The 12,632-nt window shown below is 46.7% G+C and overlaps 3 protein-coding genes and 1 non-coding gene across 4 annotated transcripts; 2 read left to right on the top strand and 2 right to left on the bottom strand.

Annotated features, from left to right (window-relative positions):
• The first annotated feature begins 1,138 nt into the window (after nucleotides 1–1,138).
• F4807DRAFT_219861 (uncharacterized protein) lies at nucleotides 1,139–2,656 on the top strand. The gene has a single exon (XM_047994045.1). It carries the CDS (start codon nucleotides 1,362–1,364, stop codon nucleotides 2,238–2,240), a length of 879 nt encoding a protein of 292 aa, XP_047851197.1. The 5' UTR covers nucleotides 1,139–1,361; the 3' UTR covers nucleotides 2,241–2,656.
• Nucleotides 2,657–4,387: 1,731 nt separating this feature from the next.
• F4807DRAFT_437857 (glycosyltransferase family 62 protein) lies at nucleotides 4,388–6,347 on the top strand. The gene has a single exon (XM_047999077.1). The coding sequence runs from the start codon at nucleotides 4,741–4,743 to the stop codon at nucleotides 5,872–5,874; it is 1,134 nt and encodes a 377-aa protein (XP_047851196.1). The 5' UTR covers nucleotides 4,388–4,740; the 3' UTR covers nucleotides 5,875–6,347.
• A 500-nt stretch (nucleotides 6,348–6,847) lies between these two features.
• On the bottom strand, nucleotides 6,848–6,919 carry F4807DRAFT_t118. The gene has a single exon. It is a non-coding gene; the product is annotated as a tRNA-Met (tRNA).
• Nucleotides 6,920–9,302: 2,383 nt separating this feature from the next.
• Nucleotides 9,303–11,508, bottom strand: F4807DRAFT_219816 (NAD(P)-binding protein). Its single transcript, XM_047994043.1, has 4 exons — nucleotides 10,863–11,508; nucleotides 10,211–10,589; nucleotides 10,007–10,123; nucleotides 9,303–9,929 (listed from the first exon to the last, which is right to left on the bottom strand). Exons 1-4 carry the CDS (start codon nucleotides 11,266–11,268, stop codon nucleotides 9,749–9,751), a joined length of 1,083 nt encoding a protein of 360 aa, XP_047851195.1. The 5' UTR covers nucleotides 11,269–11,508; the 3' UTR covers nucleotides 9,303–9,748.
• Between the last annotated feature and the right edge of the window lie 1,124 nt (nucleotides 11,509–12,632).

Below are 12,632 nucleotides of genomic sequence, written 5' to 3'. Positions count from 1 at the left end.
AATCCTTGATAAATGAGAGCTATGCATTTCATGGGCTCATCGGATCGCATTGCTCAATAACTCTTTACGACAATAGATTCAAACATTCATGTACATATTTACAAGCACTTACTAATTAAGAGAATAAAATGATGAGAAAATGATTCGTATTGCTTATCCAAGTACACAAAATTTCCTATAGAAAGTGGTATTTCTGGTCTTGGCTTGATTGACTTACCTTATATCTAAAGGTAGGGGTAACTCGTGGAAACTTGACATGAGTTATCAATGGTTACCGTCACTGCTTTGGGTGTCGTCAGGGGTTGGGTTCAATTCTCCCATTGTTTCCTCATTCTGGTCATTCTGGGCATTTTGGGCATTTTGGGCATTTTCTTTGGTGGTTTTCTGCACCTGGACCGGGCTGGTCAGGGTATTTTCCTTGCCTTTCTTCGGATCAGTCAACTTAGGCGGGGCTTCCGGCTTCTTTACGCCGCCTATGTCGTAGCCACTCCTCGTCATGATCAAATTATCAATCTAAAAATCGAGGTTGTAACAAACGTAGGACGGTTTGGGCCTGTTAATGGTTGATGCTTAAAAAAGTCACCAAGTTCTGTAGAAAAGCACCGATATAAATACCCAAATCAGAAACCTCTAGACAGAGTATTGTTCATTTTGGGAGCACATTGTATACCTAAGAACTAAGGTTGTGTGTAATAATAAGGACAATATTTTAACAAAGCAATCGTGGGCTATCAATGAAAAACTTGTCAATATCAATGGACGCTCCTTTGAATTATTTGGTACGTCGGTATTGACTTTACTGCGCTCTTAATTTATAGGCTCGATGTTTTGGGCTATTGAGCCATGCTGGGGGATATTATCGTATGAAATTTTAGTCATATAACGATTTCCGTTAGAAGCCCAGCTAAGACTAAATATATAAACTCACTGATTCCTGGATAGTCTTACCTTGAATAGCATGAAATGAACTACAATTGACTGTCGCATATTATATGTAGGTAGTATCGGGGGCAACCCAATCCAAATACAGGATGTCATCATATTAGGAAAGCCAAGACCGCTATATCTAGGAAGCCCTGCGCTAAATTTCAGCTCCCAGGGTTTGGGTGCTGCTGGATTTAGCCTGCAGACGCGGGAGGCTCAGTGCTACCTATTTGCAGATACGCCGTATCGCCGTATTAGCCAATCGTGGCTGTGTACCTAAGTAGCTATGATGTGTTACTACGAATTATAAAGACGTCGGGATGCCGTTCCTGAATTTTGAAGGCCATTTCAAATTTTCTTAGAGCTCTCTGGTATAAGCGCGATACCAAATATCATTAATATCGAAATCAAGATAAACTAGTCGACCAGTCGAGAAAATGGGCAACCCGACAGAAGCAGACTTCGCATATGAAGCCGGCAGTGCTGCGCCACCTCCCTACGCCGCAACGGAGACCAGCGCCCGATCAGACGCACCGGCACCATCATACCAAGCCGTGCCGGGTGGTAGCAGCAGCTCCGGCATCTCAGGCGTAACGAACAAGATTCCCCAATCACTCAACGCATACTTCCCCCCTCTCACGAAGTGGTCGCGGATGATGTACCTAGGCGAGCACGCCGACCAGCCCTTCTTCGCCGTGACGACGCACACCGGGCTCTCGGGGAAACCACTGCTGGAGATGCACGCGGGGCCCACGGGCTCCGAACCCATCATCGCGACGGCGGGCTCCGAGAGCCGGTGGAGCAGCGGCAGGACCACCATCGTCAAGCTGATCCCCGGCGGCGGCTACCTCTCAGACTCCGCCGCCTCGGGGGAGACCACCACGACCTTCACCATGAAGGAGACGTGCTTCAAGAAACACGTCACGTACCCGTTCTCCGTCGAGGTCGGCCTCGGCAAGGACGTGCGGGTCGAGCACTTCGAGTGGCGCAGCAGCCGCGGCGAGGAGGTGAAGGCGCTCGATAGCGCCTCGTGGAGGGGGTTCAAGTTAGTCCGGCTAGGCAGCGAGTCCCTGGGCCCCGGCGGCGAGAGGGCGACGCGGTCCGCGGGCGCTTCGAGCGACGGGAAGGAGGTCGTCGCGGTGTACACGGCGAACGGCCACTTTAGCAGGAACAAGGTGTTCAAGTTCCAGTTCCTCGAGAGCGGGGCCACGGGCGTGCTGGGTGAGAAGTTTGCCCTGGCAGCGGTCATCACGGCTTCGAAGATCGGGTTCGTGGAGTTTATCGTCACGCAATCTACTGCTGGCGCCGGCGCGTAGAGGCGATGGTTTTTGTGGAGTTTTATTAGACATTACTTGTGTTGTCTAGGCATTTTTATGCATTGTAAGGCGCTTCCGGTTGCTGGGTTAAGCGAAATTTGACTATGTATGGTATCCTATGAAGTTAGGGATTTGTAGATATGATTTATATGATATTGCGTCTCAGAGATTCTCGTTCAAGAGGCTTTAGCGTGTGAAATAATATGAAAGAAGTTTTCTTATGTGACCCATCCAAGATTACCTAAGGTAAACATATCGCAAGTCTCTCTAATAAAATCACTTTAGCAGATACTCTCTGGCAAATATCATAGAGTACATAAATATACTGAGCTTTGTAACCTAGAAGAGGGACGGAGATGCGGGCGGGCGGGGTGGAATCTAATTTGTAACATCCCGTGAACCCTTTAAACCGGGATTAGCTCACCCCAGACAGTCTGGTTCAGCCTTACCTACAGCGCTAATGCCACCAACCCACACCCCAACGAGCTGTTAACCACGTAGTATGGCATGCGAAGCTGTAAGATTTCGCACTTGGACCGTACTCTCTCAATAGTAAAGAGAGGGAGGGAAAACTCCTAGATACGGATGCATGCTTGTATCCATTCATGTACCGCAAAGCTTTGGTGCCAATGAATAGTTCTCTTCCGTTAATCTGGCGATTCCCTCACCTAGTTCGTTAGAATGTATCTAGGTACCAATCCGGTAGTGTGCTGATGATTGAGGTGGCGAGGGGAGTCACAACTCGGCTCCCAGAGGTATGTACCTACTTTGTATGAAAGCAACCAAAGCCATTTATCGAAATAAGATTCATGGAAGAATATCTCGAGATAGGTACTTAATAATCTCAACCAAGAATTGACCAACGAAAAATCAAAATGCAAAACTCACGTGTATCTTGGACCCCATGACATGCGTAAATTATTAGACTTCCGGCAAACATAAAGGCTAAAAGTCAAGTTCGTGTGACCCTAATAGGTACCTCGCTACTAGGTAAACTCAATGGACGCCTCATAATTTGTCACGGCCCGTGATGGATGAATTTTGGGTACAAGTGATACCAAACTCTTCCCTCTCGTACTTACAATCTCGCGATATTTCCTTAGTGCTATCACAGGAAATTAGCCACCTCGCATGACATGAACTCACGGCCGAAGGATTCTTACAGGTATTATATACATTACGATGGTTGCACTTACAGGACAGCAGGAGTAAGTAGACTCCGGGATGTCCTTTAAGTTAATTGCCAACAGTAGTAATCGCAGAGCATCAAACAAGGCGGCCAATTGAAGTTAACTACTCATACCAATTTGATTGGATGGAAATTGTAGTTGCTTCTAAGTTCCGCACTTAGCAGACTCTCGTGAGGCTATCTTGTACTTGAAGGCAATACACATACCTATCTACCTCTTACCTACCTGGTACCTATTTCATTTCGAAGATATTGTATGTACGCCTTTCAGCCCCCAATCCCAATAGTAACACCCAGCGGCGCTTAATGGCGTCCTATAATGAGCCCCAGAATACAGTTGGCAAGCGTCTTTATATCATATCGATAGGGTATTGTTGCCTTATCAGGATGAATCTTAAAATATAATATGGTTGCTCAAGGAATGACGATACGTCATTGGCTTTCCTTACAGCACACATGCCTAGCCACACCGGGCTTTTGGCAGGGATTATAGTATGTTGCCTGGGCGCCGTGCATAAAATGGTGCATAGATGCTACTTTACGCTGATGTCATGCTGATCCAACAATGAAATGTGTTGTAAGTTCAAGCTGCCGAGTAAAAAGCTTAGATGGCTCACCAAACTGATTGTCTGAAGAAAACATCTATAATAATTAGTTGAAGTCTTTTTTCGATAAAATAAAAGTAAATTTTGGCAGATAGGCTTAGATACCTATCTGGATATGCGGGAAGCAATCTTGGTGAAACAATACCTATGTTAGCCTGATTTGATACTACGTACGTACCGTTCCTAAGGAAGAACCCGGACCTTGGGACGGACAGGACGGATTGAGGGGAATATCACTACCCAATGGCGGGCTCGGTGTCGCGTGCGCAACATTTGATTACCATTTGCTTGCAGTTCGCTAACATTCCTTCGGTAATTAAGTACTTGGTTGGTTCTTAGCATTAGGTACCGCTACTTAAGGTGCCCACCCCTGACAGCCCTGAATCGCTCAATTCACGCTAATTCTTCAGTTCTTCTCTAGCTTCCCTGTACGCGTCAGCACGTGCTTCTGTATTGGTACTTTTAAGCGGTGAAATATGGGGAACCGCCCAGGAAAAGGGGCTGTTAAGAGGCTGAAGCAGGAGTTTCGACGACTATCAATGACATATTCAGTAATGCGCCAAGCCACAAAGCCATCCCTTGCCTCAGCTCCTTTTCTTTGCTGACTCGTAAGTCTCTAGCCCTAAAAAAGAATGCCGGCGCCACTTCCCAATCTCTCACACTCTCTCGATCTTACCAAATTTCCTTGAAGACTGATCATGGCGATATGGCCAACCGCATGAGATTTGCTCCTAATCGAGTGGTCATCTTTGGTATCGCGGCTGCCCTTGGACTATTTGTTCTTTTTCACTCTTTCGAGCCCCGGAAACGCGCTTGGTCATGCAAGACGCTCTCCTCGTGCTTGGGGGGTAATCACCCGCCCACCTACAAGCATTGGGATGGCGTGCCATTGGACCTCGCCGTCGGCAAGAATGAAAAGACCCTGAGCGACGGGACCGTATTTTACCACCAACATATTGTCAACACAAATCCGGACGTGTTATTTCTTGTCTTAACTAGGGACGGACACTCATGGAGCCGCGATTTCCGATCTACCCGACGCACTGTATACGATTTTATTGACATGCTCGTATCGACGGACCTAGACCTGACCCGGGTGTCGCTGGGTCTCATGACATCGTCACGCGAAGAGTTCGAGGCGACGAAAGAAGCGATTATGCCGCTTCCATTTGCGCGCGTGGCGCTGTTTTATCGCGAAGGTGATGGCGGTGGGCCTGCTGCTAAGATCCCATACGAAGATCGGCACAAAGACGAGTACCAGCGATTACGCCGTGGAGCCATTGCTAGTGCCCGCAACTACCTGATGGCACGAAGCCTACAGGATGAGTCGCACGTGATCTGGGTCGACGCAGATATTGTCGAGTTTTCCCCAGGTGTAATTCAGAAGATGATCGGTCACGCAGAGACGCGCGACGATGTCGGTATCATCACGGCAATCTGCATACAAACCATAACACCCAATTACGACAAGAACGCGTGGACGGTGAACCGGCAGGTACCGCTGCTGATGGGACCTGTTGGAGATGGCGATCTCGATACCGCCGCAGATAAACTCGTCGAGACCAGGACGTACTTAGACGAGCTAATCAAGGGGACATCCGACGACGATCTGCTGCCTGTAGACAGTGTTGGGGGTACGATATTGTATATAAAGGCGAGTGTGGTGCGACAAGGCATCAACTTCCCCACGTCCTACGTTGTCGGCACGACGTGGTCCCACGAAGGATGGGTGGGCATCGAATCAGAGGGAATATGTTATATGGCATCACACCTCGATGGCGGAGGCGGCTGTTTTGTGCTAGGTGGTAGTCATTTTGTGAGACATGCCGATTGGAGTTGAAAGGGATTTGGTGGGTTTTTGGAAGGTCGTTGCATAAGATATGGCTTCTCTTTTTAATGTGATACCCCAAGTTAGGTTTTGTCCTACAGCAGGCCTTATGGCCCTGACGTCACGTTCAACTTTATCTCCAATAAGGTTCCTTCCATTTTACCCGACAGGATGGATCGCTCCCGAAGTCATCTTGTACTAAGTATACCTCGGTACTATATAACCTCGATTAGGTTCCTGCATTACACATCTATATAGATACCATGAAGGTTGGGTTGGATTTGGATTGGATACTTGTAGACTAGGAACATATACTAGATGAGTTGACGTTTTGACCTGTCGATGCTGACCAGGACGCACATTTCAGAGGTTCCATCTGTTTTAGCGGTAGTGATCTAGACGCAGACTTGAGAGACATCATACGATATCCTCATTTCAACTCATCCTCCAAATCCTAAGGTGCTTTAAGGGCACATTGAACCATCACCAATACGTTCAATACATCTTTCCCAGTCGCTAATGCCGTGCAATCCAAGTGTTGTCGGCCAACATAGAACACGAATCGTGAGATGTGACTGCTACTATAACCCTCGTGGTCGTTATTTGAAGAAGTCGATATCATCATTTAATAAGGCTATCTACATAGGTCGGTACCTACCTCCTCCACCGAACCTGTTGGTAACATCGTTTTGTCTCTCAATACCTTCACATGGATCTATGTACCAAGGTAACCAGTCCAACGCATGTTTCAAATTCGAATTGGATACTGCGGTTACCTACATCTCCAGGTATCGTCCTTTAGCTCTTTAGCATTGTACAAGCCGCTAAGTTCGTTTTTAATACATTAATATGAGGCCCACTTGACGATTCTATCCTCGGGTGCCAGGCAAATTTTTATCAAGCTAAGATCCACATCACGCTTGGCAGATCCGCTATCGTGTAAAATCAGGAGACAACGAGAAAAAGGTAGGGAAAAAAATATTCTTAGCTTCACTCCGTTTCGATCGGAGGTCCTCCGGGTTATGAGCCCGGCGCGCTTCCACTGCGCCATGAAGCTTGTTTAGCTGGTCAGAGACGGCATTGTGATCCATCAAGCCATGCAATCGATGAGAAACATTGGGCTGTGCCGTTCTATAAACCTTTCTCAGACTTATGAGACAAGACTTATGAGACGGGACTTGATAGTGGGCCTCATGAGACAAATTTGACTTTGTTTTTTCTTGGAAGAATTTTCCCATGAGTTCCCTTCCGCTCGGATTCACTCATAATAAATGTTTTCTTTGAAATAATGAATCGGTTTTTATCTTAATTTTTATGTCTTATCATTTCCAGCATCGGGTAAGCATTTTAGATATAAGGGAAAGAATATATATCATACTCTTCGTCGCTCTCGACCGGCTATGAAAGTGATATATGTAACTTATCACTTATGACCATCGCAGTTGTCTTGCATAAAAATAATTTATTACATTGTAAATACCTAACCTGTGATGCTGAATTACCGGACGTTCAGGTCTTTTTACTCAAGTTAACCACTTACATTATCATGCTTTCGCAGACGCATTCATTATAAATCGGGCATATGTACAGTGAAAAGGTGTAGAATTCCGGTAGAATCCTTTACTCTTGTACCTAGGTACTCACCTGACCCTGAATTTCATCTACTTGTCCTTATATTCCTCATCCTTCTTCGTCTTATAAATGTAAGAGCAACATGCCAATTCTTCGTAGATCTATCAATCAAACGTTAGATTAGAAAACTTACCAAGGTATATCTACTCGGCCTCCACAAGATCTAGACTTCTCCCGAGTCCCATTCATCAGACACACTAAGACTGAAGATTGTAGAGGCGCCTGAGCGTCTTCGCAACATATGCCAAAAGACTACCTGGATTCTCTACCTAGCTATATTTACGTCGTTCTAACACAAGATATATCGGGGGCTATGAGTAAGGGGCTAGATAACAGCTACTTAGCTGCAGCCTATATAATACCTGCGACGACTATATAAGGGGCCGAAGGCCACAGAGGGCTTTAGGAGAGGGACAGGCGTTAATCAAAGTCTTTCACCACCTACAAACGAGCTAAAGGCAAGCTAACTGCTACTCCCACTCACTTTGCGACATAGTCTTCAACGACGGGCCTACCCCCTGACAAGATAGCAAGTATGTAAAGCCTCTGGAAACAGGACTTAGCTGTTCGTGTTTAGCCATTATCCTCGTTCGCGGGAGATATACTTATGGCAATATCCTTTTAGTGTTAACAATTATGAATGTTATGTTGGAGAAAAACGAAGTGACTGAGCTGAGTTGTTGTTGATACATAAACTAAATAATCACTTTGGAATATGTATAATAGCTGATCGTAATAATACATACGTTTAGAAGTAATATGCCGTATCCATAAGTATTATTCTACCTAACTGTCTGAATTAACTGCAAGTATCTCTAACGAGTACTGAGTAGTATACTACACCTACGCTTGATGGCATGTTAATAAACACGAGAAACTTACACACATGCCTTAAATATTAGACAACTAAAGATTCCCTTCAAGCACTTACACCCTCAAGCAAACTACCTAGGTATGCAACATGAAATGATTTTTCTCGTAATAAGCTAAAAGGAATGATCTCCATGTTTGTAGGTAAAAGCATTAGTCAATGACATTCATAGCAAATACATATTTACTACTGACCTAGGTGTACGTACAGGTACTTACGTTAACATTATAGATTTGATGTAGAAGAACTATGATGAAAGGAAATATAATTGACCTCAGCTCTTTGTCTATTGCTGTCTACTTGTGTATCTTCATGAAATCTTTCACCTTGACTGTTCCTCTCTACATAGGCAGGCACAGAGCAAAATATATATCAAGCAAGCCGATACCTATTCAACCCAACTCCTATATATAAATGAATACAACCAGCTAATACCAATCGCTCAATTCCACGAGCGCCGTCAGAAGTCTTGGCACGACTCACCGTGGTAGCGACACAGCGTCACCCAACCATCCAACCACACCACCCGCGGAACGTGGCGAGGGTAGTTCCGATGGAACAACCCCATTGACTGCCCTACCATACTACGCAACTACCGGCATGGCATACATTAAAACCATCCCCCATCTGCCAGTTCAACGGGAGCCGGGTATTTAGCTCGCACGTCGTAATTGTGGACGGGGAAGTTTACTTTTTTTTACTCCAGAACCGGTACCGAATAAAACCCAAACCTGGACTGGGGAGGTCGGCATTCCGGGTAAGCGTTAGGCGAAAGGCGACCGAACCGCACGAAAATGCGCCGGAACCACAAGCGCTTGGTAGGCCCGAATTGAATCGTCGACGACTAAACAAAAACCACCAACATCTCCCCTTTCCCTAGTTTAAATAACTAATTCGTTTTCCTTGAAATTCGAAAAGTTTTTTTTCGCCTTCCAAAGAATGAAAAAATCGAAGAGCAAGTGAATTTCGAACATCCGACATCTACATCTACATATGCTTTATCGACAACAGATCGAGTAGCACAAGCAAACCAAACGCATGGCACAATCAGTTTTCCTTTGTTGTATTAACGGCGCACGAAAAATGCAAGCTGTCAGTTTTGCGTTCCTATGATTTTTGTCCTGTTTTATCTTGTCGTGTTCGAGCCCAGGTAACAAATCGTTATCCGGCTAGACAACCACAAGAATAAAAACCAACTATTGGTGGTGTGGAGTGGTCTCTTTTTCCCTATCCAGTCAATTATCTGGCTGAATCAAAAGGGTTTCCTCTATTCTCATCAAAAAAGAAAAAATCCCGCGGAACTCCCTTGAAAAATCACCATCTATTTCCTTCTCGCCCCAAGATGCTCGCTCCGTATAAGCCCAAGAAAAAGGACTTCGCCGCTTAAGTGAGCGTGTAACCGCCGTCAACGCGGAGGTCGGCGCCAGTGACATACTGGCTGGCATCGGATAGCAGGAACGCGACAGGGCCCATCAAGTCGTCGGGCTGACCCATCTTACCCTGAGGGATAAGCGAGGTCCACTGCTTCTTCAGGTCCGGCTTGTCATCGAGAATCTTCTCGGTGCTGTTTGAGAGCTTTCGTTAGCTGCCGTCATTTTTGACATGGCGGGTTTGGTCAGGTACGCGGTAGGTACTACTTACAGAGCTGTTAGCATGTAACCGGGCGAAATGCAGTTCACGCGGATACCGGCGTGCGCCCACTCAACAGCGAGAGAGGCAGCCATATGTCGGACAGCAGCCTTGGCGGTGTTGTATGGACTGGAAATCGAAGATGGTTAGTCGCGCTTGTTATCGCAAATTGCGCCACCATCTCTCGGTGGTCAATCGGATTGGAGAGCAACTTACGCCTGGGGCTGGGGCACGTTGACGATGGCGCCAGACATGCTTCCGATGAAGACCATGCTACCCGGGCTCTTGCGCTCCATCAAATGCTTGGCGACGGTGATGGCAAACAGGTATGTGCCGTCGACATTAACGCTCCAAAGCTTGCGCATGCGGTCGATCGGGTAGTCGACGGCATTGTAGTTCTCAGTGAAGCCGGCGCTGGTGACGAGGTGGTCGATCTTCCCGTGTTCTTTGATGATTCCATCTATGCAGCTTTGCACCGAGTCGGCATCAGACACGTCGGCGTAATGCGCAGTGACCTTGGGCACTCTGGTTGCGCCGGGGTTTTCCTTTCGGAATACCTCAACTAGCTCAACGGCTTGGCGCTCGGCCTCTTCCTCTGTTTGGTTGAAAAGGAATTGTCAGTATCCGCCTTCACTGTCGACTATGACACACCGCAAGTCTTCATAGGTTATGCGTGTGGGGATCAATAAACTGGAGAGCACATTCGGTGAAGGGGGTAGGATACATGTGAAGGGGAACCCTAGGAAAAAGGGCAGGTAGTCGGTGGAGCAGCAGCGAAAGCCGCGAAAATTTGCGAATTTGCGCATTTGCGAATTGTTGAGGGGAGTGTATGTGAAATGGAGGACGAAGAGAAGGCACATTAACTTACTGTTCATGTCTACAATAGCCAAATTGGCACCGCTAATAACCATGCCTTGGCCCATTACGAGTCCGAGACCTCGAGCACCACCGGTCACAACACCGACTTTGCCCTCGAGCGAGAAAGAAGCGAGAGTTCGCTTCATGTGGAAACCGCCGCGACCTTGGACGGGAGTAGAGGAAGGGAGGGCGTCTTCCTCAGGATACTCGACTGTGATACTATCGTCTGTACGAGCGAACGAACCGGGAGGAGGCGAGGAATGCTTCTTGTCCTTGTTGTCGGCATTGTTGAGAGGGTTGTTGTTGTTGTGAAGGAAGGCAGCGCTAGCAGGAAGAGTGGTGGCTCGAGGGGCGGTGACTCTGCTGGCAGCACCGGCAGCTCGCGCCGTCGCGCGTACGAGGTTTCGAGATAGCATTATGTGTTATAGGTATAGGTATATGTATAGGTAGGAGGTATGTTAGGTAGGTATGTATGTCTATGAGGGTTTTAGGTGGAGGGCGGAGGACGGAGGAGTGGAAGGTAGAGAATAAAAAAGAATTGGTTTGTCGCCGATCTAGGAGGATTACAGGAAGAAAAGAGAGAGATTAATATGGATTGTATGTATGGATACAGGTATGAGTTGTCGGCAATGGATATACTTCTGTGAATAAATGTTGAGGGGATGGGTGAGAGCTGTGAGTGATGTGTAGAGGAGAGCTTCAAGTTTGCACAAACGAGTTGTTGAATGGATTGGACAATGGCAGATGAAATGACGTATGCGCGTTGTCTAGTAGGTATCGTCAGAATGGAGCTCTATACCGCTTTTAGAATGTTCAGAATCAATATTTCGTGAGTAGATCCCCTCTTCGATATTGTGGAATTCGACGAGGTATTTGTATTGGAAAAGGGAGAATGGGATGGGAAGTGTTCAGATGAGCAAGCACGACAAAAAAAAAAGAGACAGTGGGAGACACGAGGAAAAACTAAACCACCGCCCAAGAAAAAAAGGTCACCTGCACAGGGGGACCGTTGAAAACTCACGATGCTCCGGGGGCTCACTAACAATTATTTTTCAATTCTTTTTTTTCAAGGTCCTCGTTTATGGATGATGTATTGATGTATCCATGTACCTACACCTGTCCCTGCACTCTGCACCTGCCCAGCAGCCCAGGTGCGCATGGACAGGTAGCCTTTAGGACGATCAATTCTAAATTCTGTCTGGGGTCCAAGCTTCCTTACCGGTAGTGGAGCACCCCTCCTACCCTCCTTACCTTACCTCCCCCTGCTCTCTGCTAGGTACCTCGAGTGCTACTTCTTTTCCTCCTAGGCGGCTCCAGGTAAGTACTATGTAGTATGCGAGTGTACCGATCCTGCGATGGCAATAACCACCAGGACGTCTAAGGATTTAACATTTAATGGAGGGTTGGATGGCTGGAGGGGTGCCTTCCAGGCGTTTTTGGTGGGGAACTAACTTCTGTAAGACCTTTCTAGACTTTCTGAGACTGCTGAAACTCAAATGGCTAGACCAGTCTCATCCTATTTCATCCTATCTCATCCTCCATTATACAACACTCTATCTGGTGGTGGTGCTGGTGATAGTATGTATGTACGTGACATATGAGCTGTTACCCTATCAATCTGCCCATCTTCATCACGAACATACTAAAGCATACCTGGGTGCAGCTGGTGCAGACAGGATACGCATACGCAGTCTTCACCCATCATGTGTACATCACTGTATGTACACATCCTCGTTCGTCCATCATCCCCTCAACCCTCATCCAGTTTTTGTCATCCTAA

The sequence above is a fragment of the Annulohypoxylon truncatum genome, assembly GCF_022578515.1.
Source record: "Annulohypoxylon truncatum strain CBS 140777 unplaced genomic scaffold F4807scaffold_32, whole genome shotgun sequence".
Classification (NCBI taxonomy): Eukaryota; Fungi; Ascomycota; class Sordariomycetes; order Xylariales; family Hypoxylaceae; genus Annulohypoxylon; species Annulohypoxylon truncatum.
This window is presented reverse-complemented; position numbering and strand designations above follow the sequence as displayed.